General features: G+C 40.5%; 1 protein-coding gene across 6 annotated transcripts in view; it reads right to left on the bottom strand.

The window, feature by feature from the left end:
* The window catches only part of CPPED1 (calcineurin like phosphoesterase domain containing 1), a 106,391-nt gene that overhangs the window by 16,624 nt on the left and 63,538 nt on the right, over positions 1-26,229 (bottom strand). For 5 of the 6 annotated variants that reach the window (XM_039493247.1, XM_039493245.1, XM_039493244.1 and 2 more), the window contains exon 3: positions 17,346-17,768. The exons of the other annotated variant lie outside the window; for it this stretch is intronic. In XM_039493247.1, the coding sequence (XP_039349181.1) occupies positions 17,346-17,768 (423 nt within the window). The remainder of the gene's footprint in view (positions 1-17,345; positions 17,769-26,229) is intronic. 6 annotated transcript variants of the gene reach the window in all.

Here is a 26,229-nt window from a genome sequence, read left to right as displayed (position 1 = left end):
GGACTTTGTGGCGGGGGAGGGCGGTTGCAGATACAGTTCAGGGGGGCTCTCTGCTCCTGCCTGCGGTCCTGCAGAACATCCACAAGGCGCCGGAGCGTGTCCGTTTGCGCCCTCATTAGTCCAAGCAGCGTTTGAGTCGCCTGCTGGTCTTCCTGCCGCCACCTGTCCTCCCGTTCACTGTGTGAGCGCTGCTGCTGAGAGAGGGTCTCCCTCCACTGGCTCTGCTGGGCCGCCTCGGCTCTGGAGCAGGCCATCAGTTCAGCGAACATCTCGTCCCGAGTCTTTTTCTTTCGCCACCTAATCTGCGCCAGCCTCTGTGAGGGGGATGCCGGGGCAGTTCGGGAAAGAGCCGCAGCTGTGTGATGGGAAAAAGGAAGTGATTTCCTTGCAAAGATACATGTTTGTGAACACTGAACACAGTCTAGTCTGTTTCTGTGAACAAGACCATACAGGGCACCTATCTCATGTGCTCTCAGGACAAGTTCGAATTTTCGGCATTCGCTTTCATTGCCTGGGGTCTTGCACTGGAGATCAGACAAGCGGGGCAGGACAGCAGAATCCGTGTAGCAGCCAGGCCTGGTAAGCCGTAAACTTTAGGCTGCTTAACAGTTAATGGATAGCAGTGCCCTCCTGCTGCAGGCAATCTGGAAAGCATAAAGTCTGACCCTGTTCCAGCCCCTCGCAGCTGTCCCCGGGAAAGATCCCTGCATGCTTTCCCTCTGCAGCCTCCACCACTTGGCTGTTAAACGACGGTCATTGTTATGCAAAGGAAAAGTCAAGCATTCACAATAGTAACATTACACCAATTCCCCTAATTAGATGCAGCAGTCGCCGAGCGAGATCACCCTGAGGCGGGTCACTAAGAGAGACAGAGAGCACATGCTGCATGAATCCCTGCACAGACCAGGGCCCTATGCTGCCATGCTCGTCGAGGCAATGCTCCCACTGTACCTGAGGATGGCCTGGTGCGGAAGAGTGTGCTTCCACGGAGCACCCAATAAGGCACCTCTCCCCAGGAACCTCCTGCAGAGGCTTTTCGAGTACCTCTATGAGAGCTTCGTGGAACTGTCCCAAGAGGATTTCTGTTCTATCCCTATATGTATTAACCTTCTTTTCATATAGTTTTTATTCCTGTTTTTTAAAAAATAAATGTTTACATGTTTATAGCACTTACCGACTAATCCTTCCCCTGATTCAGAGTCCGGGTTAACGGCCGGGGAGGGTTGGTAGGGGATCTCTGTGAGGCTGATGAAGAGATCCTGGCTGTCGGGGAAAGCAGTATTGTAAGCGCTGTCGCCTGCCTCGTCCTCCACAAACCCTTCCTCATCTTCCCCATCCGCGAACATCGCCGAGAAACTGCCCGTCGACACTATCCCATCCTCAGAGTCCACGGTCACTGGTGGGGCAGTGGTGGCAGACCCACCGATAATGGCATGCAGTGCCTCGTAGAAGCGGCATGTCTGGGGCTGGGCTCCGGAGCGTCCGTTTGCTGCTTTGATTTTTTGGTAGCCTTGTCTCAGGTCCTTGATTTTCACGTGGCACTGCGTTGCATCCCGGCTGTATCCTCTGAGTGCCATGGCTTTGAAGACCTTCTCGTAGGTCTTTGCATTCCGTTTTTTGGAGCGCAGCTCCGAAAGCACAGACTCATCGCCCCACACAGCGATCAGATCCAGTCCATGCTGGGGCCCTCTTTCTACTCTGAGATTGCATGGACTCCTCTGCTGGAGAGCTCTGCATCGCTGCCAGTGCTGCTGAGCTCGCCCCGATGTCCAACCAGGAATTGAGATTCAAACTGGCCAGACAGGAAAAGGAATTCAAATTTTCCCGGGGCTTTTCCTGTATGGCTGATCAGAACATCTGAGCTTGGACTGCTGTCCAGAGCGTCAACACAGTGGTGCACTGTGGGATAGCTCCCGGAGCTACTAAGGTCGATTTCCGTCCACACATAGGCTAACTCGACATAGCCATGTCGAATTTAGCGCTACTCCCCTCGTCGGGGTGGAGTACCGAATTTGAACTAAAGAGCCCTCTAGGTCGAACTAATTAGCTTCCTGGTGTGGACGGTTGCACGGTTAAATCGAATTAACGCTGCTAAATTCGACATAAACTCCTAGTGTAGACCAGGCCTTAGAATGTTTTGCTCAAATAGTACTGTCAAATTATTATTTCAGAAATACATTCTATTAGAAAGAATGCTGCATTTTGTCCGGGCAGGCATCATTTAATGTCCTGCTTCAGAATATGTTGGATAAGGTAACTATAATTCTGTATAACTTGCTATGTTCACAGAGCATGGTGCTGCCCACTATTTTAGAGAAAGTATTGTGATTAAAGCAGTAGATGGCTGCTAATTCTTCATGTTGCAGGCATGGTGTTGATTTCTGAACTAGATGTTAGTAAAACCTCTCGTACCAAGAGAGGAACTACAAAGCAATCATAAACCACTGTGCCAAGAAATGTCCAAGCATTAGCACCTTCACAAGTATACATTAGATCAGTTTTATGAAATATGCTTTAAACCAAAATTATGTAACACAGAATGTTTTACAGAACCTGTTCACAAAAACTAGGACCTGTTATATCAATTACTATTCATGCATAACAGACTACTCATTTTTTTTTTAAAAAGCAAGTATATAAAGTGCTCAGGAAAGCAAGAAATTAAATGCACCAGACAGAGCCAGGAACAGTGCAGGTAGGTACTGTATAAAATTTTAATACACTTATCTCTGCTGATGCTCCCCTAGTCCTGACCTGCAAAACTGCTGTATCTAGATTTTATATTATATTACACCTATCATTACGATACCAGAAAGTCTTACAAAATTTAAAAGAACTGTGAGTGGTCTACAAAAACACCCTGCAAAGACACGATACTCTTTCACTCCAGAGGCAGGTAGAGGTTCTAACAAAAAACAAACTTGTCATCCCACGTTCTTCTTTCCCCACTGTGAGAAGAAACAGAATTAGCAGGTTTTACTGTTTGGTCAGTTCTCTCTCACTCACAGAGAGCGCACTCGCAAATGCATACTGAATGTTAAATCTAGCTACATATGGCTTTGTACCGAAGGTGGTTGGATTCATTATTACCCTCAGCTATAGGAAGGTACTGTACATGAAGTGCAGCTGGTGCTATAGGAAGCTCCAAAGCTGTGGGCTGGCTGTTGAAAAGGCTCTGTCATCTGCTTGAACTAGTCTTTTATGACCAATGAGAGTTTCATCATCATCAGAGAATCATAGCTGCCTGTTTTCTGTTACTCCTGCTGATCCAAGTCATGACAATCTCTCAAACAGAGACTAACGATCATGCAGAGATCTGTCAAGATTTATGATGCTGACAAAGTGTCTACTAGCACCAAACTCACTTTTGATTGAAATGTGATTTTATATCAGGTCTTCAAGACATGAATCAATCAGCTACATCACCAGGCCTCTAGCAATCTGAACTGAAACTATACTCAGATTGTGTACAAATGCCTAAGAACATTGACATTCTCGTCTGTAGACCGAAGATGAACTTTCACAACCACCTGAACACAAATAAACAGTTCAAAAATTCCTGAACTTCCTTTAAAACAGTGCCTAAATACGGTCTTGATTCTGATCCCACTAACAGTAGGTAAATCGAGAGTAACTCTGCTGAAGTTAATAGTTATCCTAGTATAAAACCATGCCAATAAGAGAAGTATGGAGACTATTTTTTAATATTTTTCCAGTCAACAAAACTGTTCTCATTGACTTGATTTTGGCAAGGCAACAAGATATGGTAGTTCCAAATAACTGACTCTTTTTTCCCCCTAAACATGCTGTCCTAGTAATGGACTTTAAATGTGTTTCTGCGTATCAGTTCTGTGAGCACAGCAGCCCATTAGCAGCATCTGCTTCATGACATATTTAATCAATGGACAATGTGTAGTTTATCTTCAAATGATACTTAACTGTTGTTGCAAAATTTTGATAACTCTGCATTTATTGAAAATCTTGACCATGAAATAAGTTTTAAAAGGTCCCTGTTTTTATTCTAACCAATATAAACATTAGATTATGTTGTTTTGGCTTATACTTTCAGACTATATGTATTATCCAGTGGGACAGGTAAAGGAAGAATAAAATTCCTTCAGAAAGTAGCGTGTAGTTTATGTAATTCAAAATACTACCTTTTAAACACACTTTATATGGAAGCTTGATCAAGCAAAAAACAAGTATCACATTTTGGAGAAATATTCAAGGGCATTACATGAATACCCTATTCATTTTTAATTTCTGTTAAAATTCATAACAGTTTCTTGTATGGTACATATTTTCAAGGGGAATTAAAAATAATGCTTTTAAATATTTTTGCCTCCCCCCTGAATACTAATGTATGAGAGCCTACTTTCTAAAAACCAAAAGTTATTGAGCAACATACCAAATAAGAAGTGATTATGGGGAGTGACAAGCTCTCTTTGGTTTGGATGTTTTTGAGCTGCAGTAGCTTTTTGTGAGAAGGACAATATTTATCAGCATTCCCCAGAGCTTCTTTTTTTCTTAACTCTCTATCTATTACCCAAAACAGCAGGCTAAATTAAAGGGGCCTTTCTGAAAGAGTTTAGACCCTGCTAAACTATGTGCATAACTTCCTAGGAAAGGATAGATGCACGATATGTGCTGCAAGTGTGGGGTCCAGGGAGTTCCTACTGTACAAGATTCAGAAATATGTACGAATGTGAAGAGTCAGGGTCTGATCCTGTGATGTTCAGTGTCCTCAATGAATCAATCAAACCTGTCTGGTTTTGGCTCTTGGATGCAGAAATTAAACAGGAAAATTATAAAGTTAACTGTTTTTATCAGAGGTTTATTGAGCTTCCTATGACTTATTTGGAAGCAAATGCATTCATTCCATCTATGCTATTCAGTGGTTCTAATACCACACCCATTAATCATGATATCAATTAAATTTTGGTGCATTGTCAAAAGCATTACATATGGTCTAGATCAGTGGATTTCAGCCTGTGGTCTGCGGATCCCTGGGGTTCTGCAGACTATGACTAGGATTTCCAAGGTGGTCCACACCTCCATTTGAAATTTTGCAAGTGAAAAAAAGGTTGAAAACCACTGATCTAGATTCCAGAGTCTAGGTTACATTTTGACCTCTTTTCAATGGTAGAACTTTGCTGAAGCTGTTTTTAAAATGAGTAAATACACATGAATTATTCTGCAGGTTTTGGTTGTTCTATTATAAATACAATTGACATGTCCACGTATGCTGCAGGATTTCTGATGGGGAAAATCATGTATCCTTTGTGGATATGAAAAAACAAACAGTTTATGGTACTAGGTAATCCCAGTACAAACAGACGCAACCTGCAGTGCACTGTTCTGACAAGAAATTATATACAAGCCTGGGCTTTTTGGTCCTGAGGTATTCCCCCTCCTTCAGGGCCTAGCAGTCATGTTTAATTTCACAACTACTAACTACAACATTGAGGAATGTAGAAGCGGCCAGACCAGAATTTTAAAGGATTAGAAACAATTACAGAACATCTAGGTAGCTAAAATTGTTAGAAATTAAATCTTCAGTACCCTGAAACATATGACAGACAAGGAAAGGTTTCATCTTTGAGTAGAAGCCACATGCTGAACATCCTAAAGAAGTATATTCCTCTGTCAGCAAGAGTGCGGAGTGAGGTTACTTAGAACTTTAAAATTGCAGCACAATCTTTTTTTAATGAAATATATTCTTACTTACAAATAAACCCACTAGAATATCAGTTTTGCAGCACCAGGGAAAAGGGGTCAGCATGATTATGATATAATTGCACTGTAGTGGAACACAGGAAGTTAGTTGTGTGTAATGCATCATAAGCCCTGGAAGGGTAATTCTATCACAATAATTACACCCAGTCCTGCCTTATTGTTTAATTGCACTTCTGTGATTCCAAGCCCTCCCCCACCCCTCACCCCCCAGTCGGTACAGCTCTCATTTTCCCTTAGTAATGGAATGAGTGCAAGAACTGTGTGATGCTAGTGCCTTTAGCCAGCCTTAACAGCCTGGAAGAAAGAAGGGCTATGTCTCCACATGGACCAACAGAACTGGCTGGCCATTAAGTGGAGCATTCACTGTACCCTTTTAAGGTGTGGGGGGGGGGAGGGGGGAGGAGAAGACGGAAAGGGTGCATGCCAAAGAGCACAAAGAGTCTGGAATTGCTCCCACCCCTAACGTGGGTGAGTCTATAAGAAACAATCCAGCTCTTAACCCCAGACTGATTCTCATCATCTTTATACACACTGTAGCCTAATATAAAGGCTATTTGTCTATTTCACCTTAAAAGGTCTATTTTTTACAAAATAAATGTCAGGCTTCCCCCTTTTTTAATTAAAAAGAAAACTGCCTGGTACTGTACATTTTGTGCAGCCAGTGCTATATTTCATTGTGAAATTTGCATTTATATTTCTATGGGAACCATTTAAAATATTTGCATCTTATTAATGTTTTTCACCTGTTCCACTATGAGTTACCCAAGCATATACATGTAAATATTTTGGATAGGCAAAGGTCCTAGGAATGGGTATTCTCCTCCCCATACGGGCCAGAGGAGAAAATGGCAATACAATTCCCTCTCACAACCCAAGGGAATTTCTCTGTGTGAGAGCTAGCCAGGGGCTCTTCTCCCCATTCCCCCACGAAATCAGGAATAAGTAGAGGGTCAACTATCACTGGTCTTTTGGCAAAGCAGGGAGCATCCTGACCAGCACTCCATTAGCTCTGGCCACTCCAGCAGAGCTACTGGAACACCAGTCAACCAGCTCAGCAGCAGTCCTGAACACTATGTTCCTGAAGGCTCCTGTCAATAAATAAATAAAATGTCCCTGTGACATTCCCGAGGGTACAATCTGGACCAATGAACAGCTGTGTCCCCTCAGTTCTCCAGCCTGGGGTGCCTTTTACACTGCTAGTCCGCTCACACACAGGATCCAGCATATAAATTACTCTGGTTTCTTTTGTTCTTCAGGAGTTGTTGACATTGTGACAAAACATTTCCCCATAAGCATTAGGCCCAAGCAGATTTTCCCTCCACTACAGGCACGCAGTAATTTTTCTAAAATTCCAAGCATGCATTGTGGCCAGTACAGGAAAATCTCAAAATGATTTTGCACTTCAGAGTGTTCTTCATACAGCACAGGCACAACTCAGGAACTTTCACATCACTGTCTTTTTTCCTAGTCAGGTGCTCCACATCATTTTCAAGACTCCAGTGCTACAAAGCAAACGACAGGATTTAGTAATCTTCCACACCATCATATCTATCTCTTGTGGAATGAAATTGATTTCCCTCTCATTACAACTCAAAGAGCCAGAGTATTCACCTCGTGCCATCTGCCAACCACGTGCTATAGCACCAAGCACAGATGTGAATACAGTAGTAGGGATAATATTAGCAGGACTGCACAATGCTGAGACCATTTTCACGTTATTCTCTAAAAAGCAATCACTTTCTGTTCACTGTGGTCCAACAGAAGGACGTGTACACTGATAAAACTGTCAAGGAATTAAAACCGTGCCTGTGTGTAAATGCCACCATCAATTTCATAATCGATAAAATCCAATCTAAGTGCCAGTATCATATGTGTATTTTGTATATTCTTTTTTGTAAGCCATATACTACTTCTGCCCCTTCATGCTAATATTAATCATGAAAATGCAGGTTGAGCTAGATGTACAAATACTGAATTCTAAGTATAAGAGAATGGATTTAGAAACCATTCCCTGTTGTCAGTAAGCTGTTCCTACAGGCCTTACTTAGGAAAACTCTCCCTTAGTTCAGCAAGTGGAGACTATGTTTTAAATAATAACAGAAGGATCAAAGGCCTGATCCAACACACAGAAGTCAATGGGAGTCCTTCTATTGTCGTCAGTGGCTGAGGGATCAAGCTCCAAGATGGGGTACCATGTAAGGGTCTGCCTTTGCCTCATTAAAAGCTTATAACTTATCTGCAAAATAAAAACTCAGTAGGAATATTTTGCTTACAAGGCCTTGGTCTCTGATTTTTTTTTTTAATTGAAGACTATCCATTAAAAGTGTTTACAATGAGATTTTGAAGGCAAGTATTCCCCGATTTGGGTTAACTGCTTGGCATATTTGAAAGCAAAGCAATCAAAAAAAGTCATGGCTTAAATTGTGCTCGATTATAAAAATAAAGTCCTGATCATCCAAAACTACAGTTCAGTGAGAACTTGATACTAAGCTGACGTGCTTTTTATAAAACAGAAAATATTGCAAATTTAGCTAGAGAACAAATATTGAGTTCAACTCTCGATAGATTTTATGTACTTAGTTCTTTTAGCGTGTTTTACATTAGGCTTTAAAAAAGTATGGTGTAATTTGGAGCAGTGTTAAAAAGATAAAATGGGTAAGGATTAGTAACAAATGCCTTTAAAGTCTTGACCAGAATTTACTGAAATATATTACTTAATAAATGCACTGATGCAGGACTCCTGTAGAATTTATGCAAAGAAAAAAATATATCAACATGTTCTCTAATTAGGCAATAAGACTTATACCTGTTCGTTAGATTCCACTACCAGAAACAAGGAATAAGCCGTCAAGATATTATATTTATAAAGTTATACATAAAATTTCAAGTTACATCAATTTATGCACCCTTAGCATAAACAATACCAAAGTCAGAAATATTTTGGTCTGATCAGTATGGAGAAAAGTGTGTGCGTGTGTGTGTGTGTGTATACACACTTACACACATACTAGATTGGGCCCTGATGCAGCAAAGTTCTTAAATACATGCTAAATAAACACATGCTCGACTGCTTTACTGAATAGAGATGGGATTACTCACATGTTAGCGGGCTTTGCCAAAAATCAGGGGCTTAGTGGCAAGCATTAAAAAAAACATTATTCCCTTGTCAACTTTGATTACACAACAAATAGTATTCTACTATAACTAATGAAATGCACCATATGCTGTCTGGTAAAATTTAGAAGAACAATGTAACAATTATACTTTAATTTTCTAACCAAAAAAATGCCAGCCCCAAATGTTTAGAAAGTTTCTTGTATACAAATAAATATTCTGAAATCTTCATCCCCTAACTCTATTCTCCTATCATACAATCTTGAGGGAGAAGCACATACACTACATTCTCTAACTTTTTTGGATTATAACTTGAATTACTAAAGTTTGTTCAAAGTTCTGGAATATAAATCACAAATGTAATAATTACTACTACTTTAAAAAAATAAATATTAGCAGGCGGAGTTATTTTTCTATATATAAAAGTTTTTGTATCTTACCAGGGCTGAAAAAAAAAATGTTGTGGAGACACTTATTTGGGCGAATTCTAAAACCTGGTTAATACAAAAAACACTACCACCACCAGTAGGCCTTCCTTGCTTGCTGTTTTACCAAGAGGTTTTCTTCAATTCCGCATTTCTAAGTACACCTCTACCCTGATATAACACGACCCGATAAAACACGAATTCGGATACAACGCGGTGAAGCACCGCTCCGGGGGGGGGGCGAGGCTGCGCACTCCGGTGGATCAAAGCAAGTTCGATATAACACAGTTTCACCTATAAGGCAGTAAGATTTTTTTGGCTCCCAAAGACAGCGTTATATCAGGGTAGAGGTGTAGCACTCTCTTGGACACAAAAATCATCTTTTCAAAATCTCTCACATAACACCGTCTGTAATCATCCCTGACCACAAACTCCTCTTCCCTAATCTCTTTGGTCTATAAATCTGCCCACTAAACTAGTCCCCAATTCAACAAAACTCTTAAACGTCACATTAGCGTTCTGCTGAATTAGAGCTATCGGCAATCACTTTACTGGGTGAAGCACTTACTAATCTAAGCTGTCCCACGGATGTCACTCGTGTACTCAGAGTACTAAGTGTTTGCAGGATTGGATACTTAAATTGAACTGTAGTTACATTTTCAAGTCACAGAAATATATGTAATTTACTGACAAAACTATGCTTATTTAAATAAAATAGTCACAATTAATTATGCTTTGTATGAAATAAACAATGGTTCAGTTTTAAGAAACAATACATATTTGTTCAAGTAATATGAACTAAGGGTGACGTTTTCAGCTCAACCTGCACCCAACCTTTCACATACAAAACTGTGTACACATACACTTGAGCCTGCACTTTTCAGGTGCACACACCTGTGTACACACTATTAAAATTTGAACGGCTGAGCCTGCATACAACTCCTTTAGAATCCATTGGCTCCAACTGATGTTGCAGGTGCAAATCCTAACATGCAGAAGCGTTAGGGTAGGTCAAATATATGTTTTCACTCCATAGGTTTCACATTGGTTTTCTTCACCTTCACTTAGCAAGAGAAAGAATGCGTGTGCACATAAGGGAGACCAGCCTTTTCAAACAGAGGCCTAAAACTCAGAAGTTATAGCATTATGGTTTCAGAAACAAATTTCTATTTGCTGATAAAAACTGCTTTGGATTGAGCTGATCTACTATTACACTCCAAACCAAAAATCTCTTTGACTATACGCAGGAAAATGGATAATTTGTTAGATATATAGTTATCTGTACGGTTTAACTTCATAAAGTAATAATACTCATTTACAAGTGCCAGATTTTCAATTTATAAATATTTATCATAAGGACATGATTTTATCTTTAATTAGCCCAACTGTTAAGGACACTTCTAACGTGAGAAATGTAATTCAGCATTTCGCACCAGATGTAGCTTCTGCCAGTTAGTCTTTTATCTTTGCTTGTAATGAATGAGGTATTGAAGTCAAATTAAAAACATTATGTTAACATGCAACTGATTATTAGAGTAACCGCACCAAATCTGAGCTCTAAACTTGAAAAGGATATTGAAGTTTCTAAAACAAGTTAATTAATCTGAAGAAACTTTATGCAATATTTGAATGCTAAAACACCGAAATATCTGCATGTGTTGTTTCTTCACGTATACTACAACCAAGTTTACCTATTGCTATATAGCCCTTTATTAAGTGCAAATGTTTTCCCTATCTCACTTTCCCTGGCAATTTCTTCTCCACCCTTCTCCAACATTAAAATTGCTTTTTGGTATTAGAGAGAGAGACAGACTTTAAAAACAGGAAAAATATTCTAATTTCAGACAAAAATATCTTGTTAACCTTTACAGAAGAGAATTCTTTACTAGAATTTTTCATCATTACAAACCATTTTGTATAGCATTTCAAGTCGCTCCCACTGAAGCAGAGAAAAGTACTAGAACACTGGCAGGGAAGGACGTGGAGGGGTGTTAAAAAACCTTTCATTAAAAAGCTAGAATAATTTTCTCAGATTAGAGTCAGAAAATTAGAATAAATATTAAGGGATCAAAAGGTTAACCTACTTAACCTGCAAGAGCCAGAGTGTCTGGTTTTATTTTTTTCAGAAAATAAGCAGAGTACACCAGGACTTTGTTATCTATTGTCTCTCTCTTTCTTCCTTGTATATATGAGGTGAATTATGGAGAAAAACAATTTCATAACCAAGGACGTGCTGAAATTGATTAATTCTTGGGAAAAGCATAAAGATAGAAAATAACTGGTGTCACTACACATCTGTGCTACCATGATAACTGTTTTTTATACTCATACAAAGAAAGCTCTTCGAGAGAATAAAAAAAATGGAAGCAGAATGCATCTGTTACTAAGGAAACTCAGAGCCACAGAGAGCTCTCAGTTTTTGATTCAGAGAATTTTTCACAGCTTATTTAGTTAGGCTGTTGTATTGCTAGCTTCCTGGCGCTTTATCCTCATTTCATTTGTTTAATTAATACAAACGTTTGACTGATTGTTATTAGTTATTAAATCATTTACTTATTCTGTAGAATAAGCCAGAATTATCCATTAAAGTATCTGTAAGTGAACCAAACAGAAAGTACCTCTTATTATGTGGGGGTGGGTGATTTGTTCATTAGAGTGGCCTTTTATTACTGTCTCTTTTCCCCATAAATTAAAGCTATCTTGGTGCGGTGATAAAGTTTTAACATATTTAAGTATTGACTTTTTATTACAGCTACCAATATGTTTTAGACAAATGAATATGAAATATCACCGTGAGAAGAGAGACTATAAAAAAGCCAGGGGTGCACCAAGTTAAATACAACAGCATGTACTATTTTATGTTATCTTTAAATTAATTAACTCTGTAAAACATTATCTGAACAGATAGCATTTTGAAGTGTTAACATGATTGTGACCAGTCAGAAAATAGGCATGATTGACCTTTATATACTGATAAAAGTTTCAGCCAACCAAGTTTCAGTCTAATGGCAGGATAAGACTATGCAAGATGTAGTTCTGTGAAATAGTCTGATAGGGAGAAGCTGTACAATGTAAACTTTAAAAGGCAAGTGGAATGCTAGTTTTCAGTAACACTATTACTCCTGGGGGAATTCTGCACCACTGTGTGTGTGCATAATTAATGAGCAGTGCCTATTTTTAATATTATGCGCAGAAAAAAGCTTCTGCTGGAATGTTGCTGTAGTTCCGCCTTTTGCCCATCAGAGGGCATTGTGGTGTTAGAACACAGCAGCCGCTCCAAGCCAGCTGGGGAAGAGAAAGTGTCTGTCTTCTTCACAGCACCTGATGGACTAGGTTAGGAAACAGGGGCTATGGGGAGACAGCGTGGGCTGCTACGGGGGTCAGACGGGGCTGATAAAGGGTAGTGGGGGAGGACAGACTGGGGCAGGGTCTGAATGGGAGCAGAGGTACAGAGCCACATAGGCAGAGAAAGAGGGAGGTGCAGAGCTACAGGAGGAGGGGGAGTGGCTGAGTGGGGGCACAGAGTCACATGAGACAGGGGGTGTAGGGCCACATGGGGATGGGTGAGTGTGTGTCTGAATGGGGATGGAAGGACACATGTGGACAGGGGGTGCAAGGACACAGGGGAAGATGTGCCTGAAGATGTGCCTGACTGAATGGGAGAGACTAGGGGTCAGCCAGGGTCTACCTGTGGGAAGCTCCCTAGCAGTCCCTCTCCACCCTGCCCCCCCAACCTCATCCATACTTTTCCCACTCATACCTAACAACCCTCCAAGTTCACATCCAGGCTCCTTCCCAGAAATTACTTCCCTCTCTTTCAGCTCCTTCATTAACCCTGACTCTCTAAAGCCTTTTCACTGCTTCTGAGAGGTGTGGGAAATACAGTTCCATATTGTAGTTTAAATTAATTATTACTCAGAGTTCTGTATTAATATGCCTAATAAGGAATCTGTTTGTCAAAAAACACTTTCTGAATCTTTTTTGTTGTCTGTATTGTTACAGACATACTTGCTGACAGGTATTTTGAAATAAATGACCAAAAATAATTGAAACTGGTGTGATTATATTTTGTTTTTCTGACAAATAAAATATGCAGAATTTTGCAGAATTTGAAAATACTGTGCAGAATTTTTAATTTTTTGCAGAATTCCCCCAGGAGTATATAATGCACTAGTGCCTTACTGCAGTATCATTTATCAGTTACAATGAAGACATTTACATAGAATTAATTCTGATATCAAAGGAATAATGTCACAATTATAAAATGGTACCAAATATTAGTAAGTCAACTGAATGAAAATAAACTTGGAAGACAACAATGTTTTGACTCTACATTAATGCTTATTTACCTACAGGAGACTTATGACACCCATTTCATTTTAGGCCTTGTCTACACTGCAGAGTTTTGTCACTTTAATTAAAGCGCTTTAAACTGCTATTGCATGTCCATACTATGCTCCTTGTGTCAGCAGAATAAATCCACACTAGCAGCTCTCGCATTGGCATAGAGAGCAGTGCACTGTGGGTAGCTATTCCACGGGCAACTGGCTGCAGGGTTCTTTGTGAAGGGTTTGCAGTGCCTCATGGGACAGGTACAGCATCACATGATGTAGGTTGCACAATCCCATTGTTCCAAGGGCATCGTGCTAGATTGCCAGCCACTTTTCAACTGAAGTTTGTGGGGGGGGCGAGGGAGCGTGTGATGGGGAGTGTGTGTGTGTGTGTGTGCGCGTGCGCACGAAACACAGAGACAGGGTGTGTTGGGGGAGTAAAAGAGAGAGGGAGGGGAACTGCGTATGTGAGAGAGACAGGGTGTGTGTCGGGGGAGAGGGAATGTGTTGGCATGCTGTCTCTAAGTTCAGCCAACCACCAGAAGCAACCAGCCCTGAGGCGGAGGAGGGGGACATCCTCAACATCAGTCCCTGCCTCCCTGCATAGCACAGCAGTCTCTCGCTCTCTCATACACACACCCTATGCCTCTGCCGGCCTGCCTCTGTGTTCCATAGTATGGGAGAGAGCAGCATTCCCCGTTAATGATTTCCTCTTTGCTGCCCGAGCTGAGCGGCATGTTTAGCTGTCAGAACTTCACAAAGCTTTGAAAGGGGAGGGGTGCATTCCCGTGTAGCAGGAATGCAGGGCAGCCAAATTCAAAACAGTGAGCAAAGCAGTCATGGCAGGCATTATGGGATACTGGGGGAAGCCAGTTATAGTGATATAATGAACGGCAGCATCTACACTAATGCTTTGTTGCAAAAGGCTCTGTGCCTCTCATCAAGGTGGTTTTATTCGCTGAAACTGAAGAGTTTTGTTACCAAAAGTGGCATTGCAGTGTATACACCTCCACTGTTTCATCGCCAAAAGCTGCCTTTTGGCGATAAAACTCTGCAGTGTAGACAACGCCTAAGTACGATTATCTCACACATACATTTTTGAACACTTTAAACGAATGTATAAGTATTTACCCTATTCAAGATATTTCCTATTAAACTAGTACTGAGATGAACAGCTCTTTGAAAACTCCATAAACAGATATGCATATTGTATTTTTCTTAAAAAAAGCTAAACAATTTCATTCACAAAGATTAAAAGGACAAAATGGAAGGATTATATTTTGTACAAGAACCTCCACTATGATCCTCCAGGACAGTCTTGAAAGATACTTTTCCTTATACCTCTTATATTATTTCCCATCCCCCTGGACCATTTTGTTTCATATTAGGGTCAGACTGGCAGCAGGGATCTAATAATGAAAATAAAATGTGGCAGAGTATGATTTTGTAATAATGTATCTGTGAGGTATATTGCAATGTCAGAAAAGCTGTGATAGAAAAGGTTTAAATTTTAACAGTACCAAGGGATAGTTTTGTTTTTTCTTTTTTTTTAAAACAATAAACATATTTTAAAATGTTAACATTCCAAGATGCTTGCTGGACTACTGTGATAGTTTCTGGGCTTGGAAGATAAAATACTGACAATTATTTTTTGAGGAAACACACACACACAGGCATAGACTTAAATACCCCCCAGAACTATGTAAGTGAAATTCTAGGTCATTGTTTTAGAACAACCATACCTATTCTTTTTTGCTACTGGTTAATGCAGAGCACATTTTTTAAATGGACAACGAAGCTAAGGTGATCAAGGTAAAATACATGGTGATATGCAGCAGTGAAATTTTATTGAGACTGCAGCTCTTCTTTTTATGGGGAGATGTAAAATGGGAGATGTCCTGCTGAGGCTGATAGCTCACAAAGTTGAGCTGACCTGCCTGAAACTACTCTTTACCATAGGTAAACTTTTACACCTGTCAGATCAAACAGATTTGTCAATCACATCATTCTAAACGAGACTTGAATCAGTATTATCTGGTGCTTCACTTGTATGGGATACAGCCTATTCTCTGGATATAATTTTAAAAAATATTATATACACACTCAGAGCCATAGGCGGCGGGTTATATTATTTTGTGGTGCCTGAGCTCCAGCAATATTCAGGGCCGAGTGCCCTTCTCCAGCAATATTTGGAGCTGGGTCTCTCCCCCGGCCCTGCCTGGATCGGGCCCCGGCCCTCGTGGGTCTCCCCCCCGCCCCGCCACATCCCTGCCTGGAGCGGGTCCCGGCCTCAGCCTGCCACTCCCCACACACGTCATGCCGCCCCCCCCCCTCCCGCCCCGGGTCTCCCCCACTGTCCCTGCCCGAAAGAAAGCAGCGCACACCTCTCCCGTGCCTGCTTGTGCTGCTGGAGTAGCACATTCCTAGGTGGAGCCCTGCTCCCAGCAGCAACTGCTGTCTGCTGCCCCGGGGTCCTAGTGCCTGCCATCCACTAATGGCAAGGCAGGCTGCCCTTACCCTGCCCTTCCACCCTAGCCCTGAGCCTCTCCAAGGCCCCAAACCCCTCATCCTCAGCCCCACAGCCCTCACCCCACACCACAACCCTCTGCCCTAGCCCTGAGCCCCCTCCTGCATCATGAACCCCTCATCCTCAGCCCCACAGCCCTCACCCCTGCACTCCCTCCTATCCCCAAACTCCCTCCCAGAGCGTGCACCCCCTCCCCCTTCCCACACATCCCCTCCTGCTCTCAAACTCCCTCCCAAAGCCTGCATCCCTCCCTTTGCACTGCCTCCCACCCCCAAACTCCATCCCAGAGCCTGCAATCCCTCACTCCCTCCTGCACACCCACCCCCTGCCCCAGCCTGGAGCCTGCACCCAGCACCCAAACTCCATCCCAAAGCCTGCACCCTGCACCCTAATCCCCAGCCCAGGACCTGCACCCCAGACCTCCTCCCCCGATCCAACCCCCCTCCCAGAGCCTTAGGCAGGTGGGGGGGGCGGGTTCTGGGCACCACCAAAATTTCTACAAACCTGCCACCCATGCACAGAGCAGTGGGAGGCTTCAACCTGTGGGATACTGTCCATTCACAAAATCAAGCATCTTGGGACTCATCTCTCTCTTACACCCTTGTCAAATAGGCAGTCCAAACTAATGGCTGTCCATGAAGGATTATTTGTTGGGGGGGGTGTGGAGTTTACCCACTGTATGTAATTCATTTGTATTACCCCAGTCAACCTCATTGTTTTAAATGCTATACAAACACATTAGGAGCTTCTGCCTGAAGAGCTTATAGTTTAAAAGACAGAACATGTAAAAAGGTAGAGGGAAGAGACACAAAAAATGCACACATGGTGATATTAGTCACACATCTTATTACATTTTATATTATATACATACACACACACACACGTATGTGTATGTATATACATACACATACATACACACACGCACACAGTATCCCTAGCTGCTCAGATCTTTCTCCTTTTCAATTTTACTTCTACTTAATTTGTATTCTACTTATAAAAACATAACATACTGCCCAACTACTACACATTTACCGCTAACTGCTTTTCTTTTTAAAAAGGCTAAAAATAAAAATTTCCCTTCCTATGCCAAACCCAAAACAAAGCTCTTAACCCAAACTCCACCCAATGCCCACTTACTGTATCCCAGGATATGAGCTGTTCACATCACAGTGCTGAAAAGAAACATCAGTCAAATGCAAAAAGTAATGATACCTGCTTTATGAAACTTTTCCATCAGCTCGTGCCGAACAGACTTCTCCAAGTTAAAATAGTCATGGTCTTCATCCGGGTTTTGTAGAAATAGAGGAATATGCTGAAATACTATTACATGTTTACACTTCCGTTTTTCAGCTACAGCCAGTTGTGCATTAAGCCACTCATCTTGGGCCTGCTTTAACTCAGAACACTTAGAGGAATCAAAGTATAACTGAGAGTTAAGCACAAGAAAGAAAACTCCTCCAACCCAAAAACTGAAATAATCATCTCCCCAGTGCTTGCAATAATCATCTATTGTTTCAGGTGTTGGAACATTGCCGATATCATGATTTCCGCTGACAAATACCAATGGAATGTCTTGGTCAATGTTCTTCAGGACATTTTTCAAATCTTGTTCTTGGTCCTTTCGCCACTGAGTTCCTATAAAAAGAATTGTTGAGTTATTTTACCAGGATTTTACCTTTTATGTTTATGCTACACTCTTCCACCACCACCACTTAATTTTTTTTATACAGACAGCATTGACAGTAAAACCAAATGATACTGATATGCAGATAAAGCAAATATGCAGACGACAAAATGTACAATGTTATTCTTTAATTATATTTTTAATGTATCCATCAGTCATCTAAGCTTGATGCCTTCTCTGCTGTCTGTTTCCTTCATGCCTCCCTCCTTCCTTCCTTCCATGGCTAGTATTCTGCAATTCTCTATACCTTTCAATGCACAAGGCTGCCGACGACAATTTACAGATTGCCCAACAGTAGATGCCATAAGGATGCGTGGTCAGTATTTTGCATCAAACACATCATCTCTCACCCCCTTTTTCCATCATAAGAACGGCCATACTGGGTCAGACCAAAGGTCCATCTAGCCCAGTATCCTGTCTTCTGACAGCGGCCAATGCCCGACGCCCCAGAGGGAATGAACAGAACAAGCAATCATCAAGTGATCTATCCCCTGTCGCCCATTCCCAGCTTCTGGCAAACAGAGGCTAGGTACATCATACAGACTGATGATCCATTGAGGAAAATGCAGAATCATTGGATTAATTCAAGTTTGCGTACAAAGTAGCAACCGATTAAACATCTGGTTTATACTTTACGGCTACGTAAAAGAATGGACTTTTTGTTCATTACTAGAACTGCTTCAGCAAAAACATAATTATTGTCCTGCAGAAACTCATTTAGATAGTACAAGATTGTTTTAACAATTAATAGAACATGGGATTAATTTTAAGGGGGGGGTAATTGTGCACTTTATCAATTTGTTTTCCTCCCCCCCCATGGCTGATTTATAATATGCCTGTCTAAAATATTTAATCATTCTGCTGACAGGAAGTCCTATTACTCTTGGGACATGCATATTTAATCACTGGAGAAACGTACACGATGTCATGAAAAGTTAGAAAAATGTGTTTTTGGAGAGTGTTTATTTATTTTACATTAAATAAAAATAAAAAAGTTCGTTCTACATTTGAGAAAATAATACTTTTAAAATATAGAGACAGTTGCTATGTGTTTATTATAAATGAATTAAAGTATTACATTTCTAAAAAACTATGTATGTATTTTACTTAAAGGAACAATGTTACAAAGGTAAATTTCACATAGTTGGATTTTAGAATCCATGAAGCCATTTTTATAAAATTGGGTTTGGAATTTTTTTTAAAAAAAAGTCTTTATTTACCAGGGGGTCTGAATTGAGGCTCACATTGCAGTGGCGACCATAAATGTAACAACTATGAAAAACATGTTCACTTAAACAAATTTAGAATTCTCAATTACATAGATTTTACATAAAATCTATTACAAAGTTTATTTTAATTGCACCTATCACTATAAGGTTTATAAAATTTCTTTTTCATGCTTCTTCAAAGTTTCTAGAGTCTGAATGCTGATATAGCCTTGACTTGAAATAAATTTTACTAGTGACTTTTAAAAAGGAATTGAAAATTTAACAAAAACACAAGCTTAAAATAATCACCTTACCACTTTCATTTTGAATATTTAACGAATGACAGAAGTTTATTCTAGTGTTTTACTACTACTACTAGGATTCTGTATAGAAGTGGAAAAAAGATTGACAAATGCAAATGGCTACATGAAGGAAAAAACCCTGACACTTTATTGATAGCAATGCAGTGGTTTCCTCAATTAGTACAGTTTTATTTATATAGCGACACGGGTGAACAGAGTGCCTTACAACAATAAAAATTAGCTATCAAAACAAAAAACAAGGTCTCTGCTCCCAAGAGCCTCGGTGGTTGTATTAAGTGGTCCAAAGAATAATTTTAGGAGAATTAAATAGTTGGTTTCATATTTTTAGTAAAGGTCCAGACTCTCTCTCTCTCTCTCTATATTTGTTTATTTTTTAAAAATGAGAACAAGGAAGCATAAAGGTAGCAATGTCTGTGTATGCAACAGAAATGGAGAGCTAAGGACCTAGATGTTATTTATATTACAGTTGGCACCTGTAGGCTTCACTGAGGTTGAGCATCAAGGCACGGTGCCCAGAACAAATAGAGAGAGTCCCTTAGCTAAGCGCTTACAATTTAACTAAACAAGGTGGATAAAGAGTGAGAGGGGACCCCAGGCGCACATTGAAAAACAGAAATAACTTGTCCAGAGTCCAAGACATATAATAGGGCATTGGCATAGCAGAGAATACAACACAGGTCTCCCGAGTCCCTGTTCAGTATCCTATTCACTATGTAGTTCATGGACACAGCTGAAGAGGACAACAAGGAAGAGTCAAAGATAGCAGCACCTTTGGATCAGCTACCAGACAGCAGTTGCTGCATTGAACAAGTGTTTACACTGGATGACGTCAGGAGAACGTTAACTACCTGCACATCTTGCTACTCCAAAAGTTATGCATGCAGACAGTAGAAAAATTAAATAGTACTAAAAAGCAGGTTGCTATAACAGAGTTCTTCGGTGTATTGTAGCTGATTACTGTGACTGCTTATGCTTCTGTATTCAGTGTGCTTTGTGTGAGCTAGTATTTCCTGGCAACCTGATTTGTTTGTGCTTATCTACTTTTCAATAAATGTGCACTCTTTTTCTAAATACAGAAAGTGATAGCACTTTTGTTTCCCTCACTGCTTATTCGATGGCCTCTCAATTATCCAAACTCCCAATTATCTCAATAAAATCCATGTCCCCCATCCTACTTGGATGAACAGGCGTATACTGTATGTAGTCTAATACACATATCAACATAGTGTTCACCGTGGGGAAGGTTAAATAAAAGTGAAGTGATATTTATTAGTCTTGTATTTTTATTGTAGCTGTTTCTTGAAGCGTGAAAATGGCAGAGAGAGAAGGAGGACTGCTGGAAGGCATGACAGGGAAACTTGACTTGGGAAGTGTCAGGGTGGATATAACTAAAGTAATGAACAGTTCATTTTTGTTCAGTTTATCCTGGAGTTATAACGTTTAAATGCCTTCAGTCACTAGCTACACCATACTATGTTGATGTTATATATTATGTTTTGTACATACAGCTTTGCTCTAAGATAAATGACTTAAAAAATTAATAGCCCATGAAGGATAATTTTGCTTTTAAGGAATATAAAGAAGCTAGAACTGTCACTAGCGTATAGTTGTCTGCAATTTTCCTTTGAGGTTTCTGTTCTATCATTTTTTGAAAGTTGAGTGACATGAGCAAAAGTATAAAGGGGAAATGACAACATCTCTGTTGCAGAACATCTTTCTATTGTAAGTTATTTGTAAGTCTCTATTTCTCTAAACATTTCCAATAGTGTATTGCTCAAAAAAGTCAAGACAACCTTCCTTCTCTCACTTAGAGCAGATTTCAAGAAAGGAAGAAGTCTATTTTGCAAATGTCTTTGCCAAAACTTGCTGCAGTCAGCAGAAGTAGTATTTGCAGTTTATTCTGCAAAGGTAATAATCCTTCTGCTAATAATCCATGCTACAACTTACCTTGGTAGCAATGCAGAAGAAACCTACATATTTATAAAAAAAAAAAAAAAAGATGTTTTTCAAATGCATTAGCTACAAATATGCTTTAACATACCACATAACTGGGGCCACAGATCTGTGGTTTTGTAAACGTGTTTTATTGTGAATTTTGCATCAAAAAGACAACTCTTCATTTATGTTAAGAGTTCACCCTCCTTTGCAGTTATTACAGAGAAATTATGATCTTCTTTCAAGTTGATGCTATTTTTATAAGCCCTCACTACCAAGATACTACCACCTGCTGTTTTGTACATAATCTGTGTGGTGGGTAGACCTTTCTAGGGCAGCCAGCACTACTGACTGCAAACTTGTATGCTCAGTCTAGGTGTGTTGCATCTGGATATCTCCCACTGATATGCAGCAAGGGTCGTGAGATGTGGTTCCCTTTGGGTTCTGGTGGCTGTCTAGTAAGGCACCATATAACAGGAGAGTTAATCATTGGAGGGGTCCTATTATCCAGGTCAGTGGGGGTTGCAGTTCCCAGTTGTCCCTGCATCCTATAACTTGGGTGCCAAATAATCAGACTAGTCAACAATGGACGTGGACTCATACAACTCTACTGGCTATAGAGTTGACACAGCACAACACATAGGCCCTCTATTCTGCAGGATTTCTCTACCTGACCTCCTTCAGGTCAGAAAGGGCTTTCTAATTAGCTTTGTCCTATTCAAATTTGGTTTTACAGGGATAGACTGAAGACTAGGAAGACCTGCATTTTATGTAAGAATAATACAAAAATGGAATTCTCAGGCAGAAATAGTACCAAGTCTAAAAGAGTCAAAAGATGGCCCAGCACCACTGATGAGGAATGAATAATGGGCCTGTTTCTTCTTTCATTTACAATGATGTCATTGGAGATACATCACTGTAAAAAAGACAATTAGGCCCATTCAAAGAAATACACATGATCACTACAAACAACACTCTAAGACAAAGGTACATATACAGTATTCCATCCTAGAACCTCTTCCATCTGGCTTTTACCCCTTGCACTCCACTGAAACTGCTTTCACTAAAGTCTCTAAAGAACCCTTCCTTACCAAAGCTCAGAAGCAGTACTCCATCCTCATCCTCCTTGGCCCATCAGCTGCCCTTGCCACCACCTACCATGCTCTTCTTGAAATCTTGGCCTCTTTTCTCTTATGTGCCTCTGTCCTCTCCTGGTTTCCCCAGTATCTCTCTAATTACTCATTCAGTATGTCCTCTGGACAATCTTCCTCAAGCCCGCTACGTCTTTCTGTGGGTTCTTCAGGACTTTGCCATTGGTTCTCTTCTCCTCTCCCTCAACACCTTATCTGTGAGTAATCTCATCTGCAAATGCAAATTCAATTACTATCTCTATGCAGATGATTCCCAGACCTACTTTTTTCTCCCAACTTTCTCCTTCTGATTTGGGCCTGGGCTACACTGGGGTGTGTGTGTGTTTTGAACTAAGATACGCAACTTCATCTATGCTACTCACGTAGATGAAGTTGAAGTATCTTAGTTCAATTGACCTGGCTGTCCTCACGGTGGCGAGTCGACCGCCGCGGTTCTCCCGTCGACTCCGCTTACTCCTCCTGCCGAGGTGGAGTACAGGTGTCGATTCGGGGATCGATTTTTCACATCCAGATGAGATGTGATAAATCGATCCCTGATACATCGAACATTACCTGCCGATCGGGAGGTAGTATAGACGTACCCTAAACTAAAATCATGGCCTGTCTCTCTGATGTCTTCTTGTGGATCCAGCCGTCAGCTCAAGCTCAACATGGTTAAACCAGCTCTTAAAACTTCCCATTTCCTCCAACCACTGTGATCATCCTGCTTGCCACTGAGGCCCATGATCTGAGTGGCATTTTTGACTCAGACTTCTCTCTATATCCTTACATCTAGGCTATGTCTAAATCTTGCCAATTGTTTCTGCATAACATCTCTACATCCTTACTTATCCATCCACACAGCTGAAACTCTCATCCATGGTCTTATCAGCTCATGTCTCATTTATTGCAACATCTTTCTCTCTGGCCTTGACAAAAGCAGTCTTGTCCCACTCTCAGCCATTCAGAATGCTGCTACAAATATCATTTTCTTAACCAGTTTCTTTGACCATGTCATTCCTCTCTTTGCATCCCTCCTCTGGGTCCCCCTTCTTTATCATAAACATAAGCTATTTTTCTTCATTTCAAGGCCCTTCCCATCAGAACTCTACACACTTATCTACTATTGAGGTGTCAACTCCCACCTCTCTTCAGTCCACGATGCCAGCCTCCAACTTCCACTTGTTAAATTTTCAAACAAGCACCTTCGTGCTTTCTCCCATGATGCCTCTCACACTTGAGAGGAGGTCCAGTTAATATCCACAAAGCTACCTCATTTTCCTCCTTCAAAACTCTCCTTAGAACTCTCGTTTTCTGTGATGTGTACAACGACCTTGACAATCATTGGTGTGCTGAGACCGCTGTCTATCATGCTGACCAATTCTGTCTCTGTTTCCTTGTACTCCCGCCATCTGTCTGCATCCATCCATTGGACCTCGTTTTATACTTAGGTTGCAAGATCTTTAGGGCAGGGTTCATCTTTTTGTTGTGTTTATACAGTGCCTAGAACAATGGGGTCCTGGTTCTTGATTAGGGCTCCCAAGTTGCTACAGCAATACAACATATTGCAAATGCATGTGGGTTAACAATTCCAACTAATATATGCAAGAACACCACATTGGATACTCCACATTTTATAATCTCCATGTGGTCATGTTCTTAAAATATATTCCTTCTGGGTTAAAGTCTGTGCTGTGATAGGCAAAATGTTTCGTGTAATCTTTTTAGTAAACATGATAGTATATTGTTATTGATAAAACTGAAGACTGAAGTCCAAATATCACCCTGGAAATGTCTCTTATTTTTACTCCGCGCAAAGACATATATACCTATTCATTGAGTGACTGAAACCATATTTAATAAGACAATACAAAAACAGGAAATGACTACCTGGGAAGGAGTACTGAGGAAAGGTATCTGGGGGTCATAGTGGACCACAAGCTAAATATGAGTCAACAGTGTAACACTGTTGCAAAAAAAGCGAACATCCTTCTGGGATGTATTAGCAAGAGTGTTGTAAGCAAGACACGAGAAGTCATTTTTCCACTCTACTCTTCACTGATTAGCCTTAACTGGAGTATTGTGTCCAGTTAAGGACACAATACTCTGGGTGCCACATTTCAGGAAAGATGTGGACAAATTGGAGAAAGTCCAGAGAAGAACAAAAAAAATGATTAAAGGTCTAGAAAACATGATCTATGAGGGAAGATTGAAAAAAAATTGGGTTTGTCTAGTCTGGAAAAGAGAAGACTGAGAGGGGACATGATAACAGCTTTATAGTACATTAAAGGTTACAAAGAGGAGGGAGAAAAATTGTTCTTCTTAACCTCTAAGGATTGGACAAGAAGCAATGGACCTAAATTGCAGCAAGCGAGGTTTAGGCTGGACATTAGGAAAAACTTCCCATCAGGGTGGTTAAACACTGGAAGAAATTGCTTTGGGAGGTTGTGGAATCTCCATCATTGGAGATTTTTAAGAGCAGGTTAGACAAATACCTGTCAGGAATGGTCTAGAAAATACTTAGTGCTGCCTTGAGTGCAGGGAACTGGACTAGATGACTTCTTGAGATCTCTTCCAGTCCTATGATTCTATGAATACACCACTGGTACAAAATTACTCATTGCTTCCTATCTTATAAAGAAACCTAAAAGAATCTTTTCATTGGGAATTGAAATAGCCATTTTACCACAGCTAAGATATGAGAGGCTGATTTAACAGTATATTGGGGTATTCGATATTGAAGTAAGCAATACAAAAATTTTACTACAGTACGAGCTCATAATGGATTATAATATTTCTGAAATGACAGTGAAATAAAAAACAAATGGAGAAAAGAACCTTTCAGAAGCTTAACTATTCCTGGAGTTTCAATGCATTGCATTATACCAATGACTGTGAATTCAGGCTTCTTTCCTAGTTTTCAGCTGCACAGGTGTCCACTTAACTACCTATTCCTTCAGATTATTGTTCCACCTTCTGCTGTGAAAATAATCACTATGCTTCATTTAAGCACACTCAGCTCTTTTATCCACACGCATACCTTAGCAATTTAGTCCTTGCATATCAAGTGCAGCCCATCACTGCCAATGCTTTGTTTCCGATTGTTACCATGACAAGACTAGCATAATTACACAAAATTTACAAAAAAGTTAACAGTGTGTCACCGAAGACACAAACTACTAGCTTCCAATTGCTATTTTTATTCAAGAGGCATGGAGGTGAAGTTTAGCTATGCAAACTTTAAATATATTCTGAGAGTCGGTTACTGCTTTTTTGAGAAGAAGCTCACCAGCTCTGAGGTCTTCATAATATTTTTCATCTCCTACTGAGGCATTATCAACATGTCTAATATCTAACGCAAATATTTTCACCAAACTGTGGATCTAGTCCCATTAACAAGATTTAAAAAAAAACAAAAACAAACCAACAACTATACACAACCAGAAAACTAAAAAAAGAAGTTTTTTGATGAAAGTGCAAAGATTGAAAGGGAAATTTCCCTACTTTGCTGTCTGAGGCCTTGTCTATACTTACTGTGGTTTGCCAGTATAGATATGCTGGTAGAATATACTGGCAACCCATCATAGAGGAATGCAGCTTATACCTGCAAAAGAACTCTTAAACCAGTTCTCTTAACAGAATAATGTAGCAAACAGTCCCTGCACCAAAGAGTTTACAATTTAAATAGGCAAAACAAACTGATTGGACAGAATGGTGAAGCAGCTCATCCATGGTCAGTAGCAGACTCTGGAATAGAATCCCAGGATTCTCAGTTCAGTACCCAATAGATCATGTTGTCTCCTACTGACTCCATGA

The sequence above is a fragment of the Mauremys reevesii genome, linkage group 10, assembly GCF_016161935.1.
Source record: "Mauremys reevesii isolate NIE-2019 linkage group 10, ASM1616193v1, whole genome shotgun sequence".
NCBI lineage: Eukaryota > Metazoa > Chordata > Testudines > Geoemydidae > Mauremys > Mauremys reevesii.
This window is presented reverse-complemented; position numbering and strand designations above follow the sequence as displayed.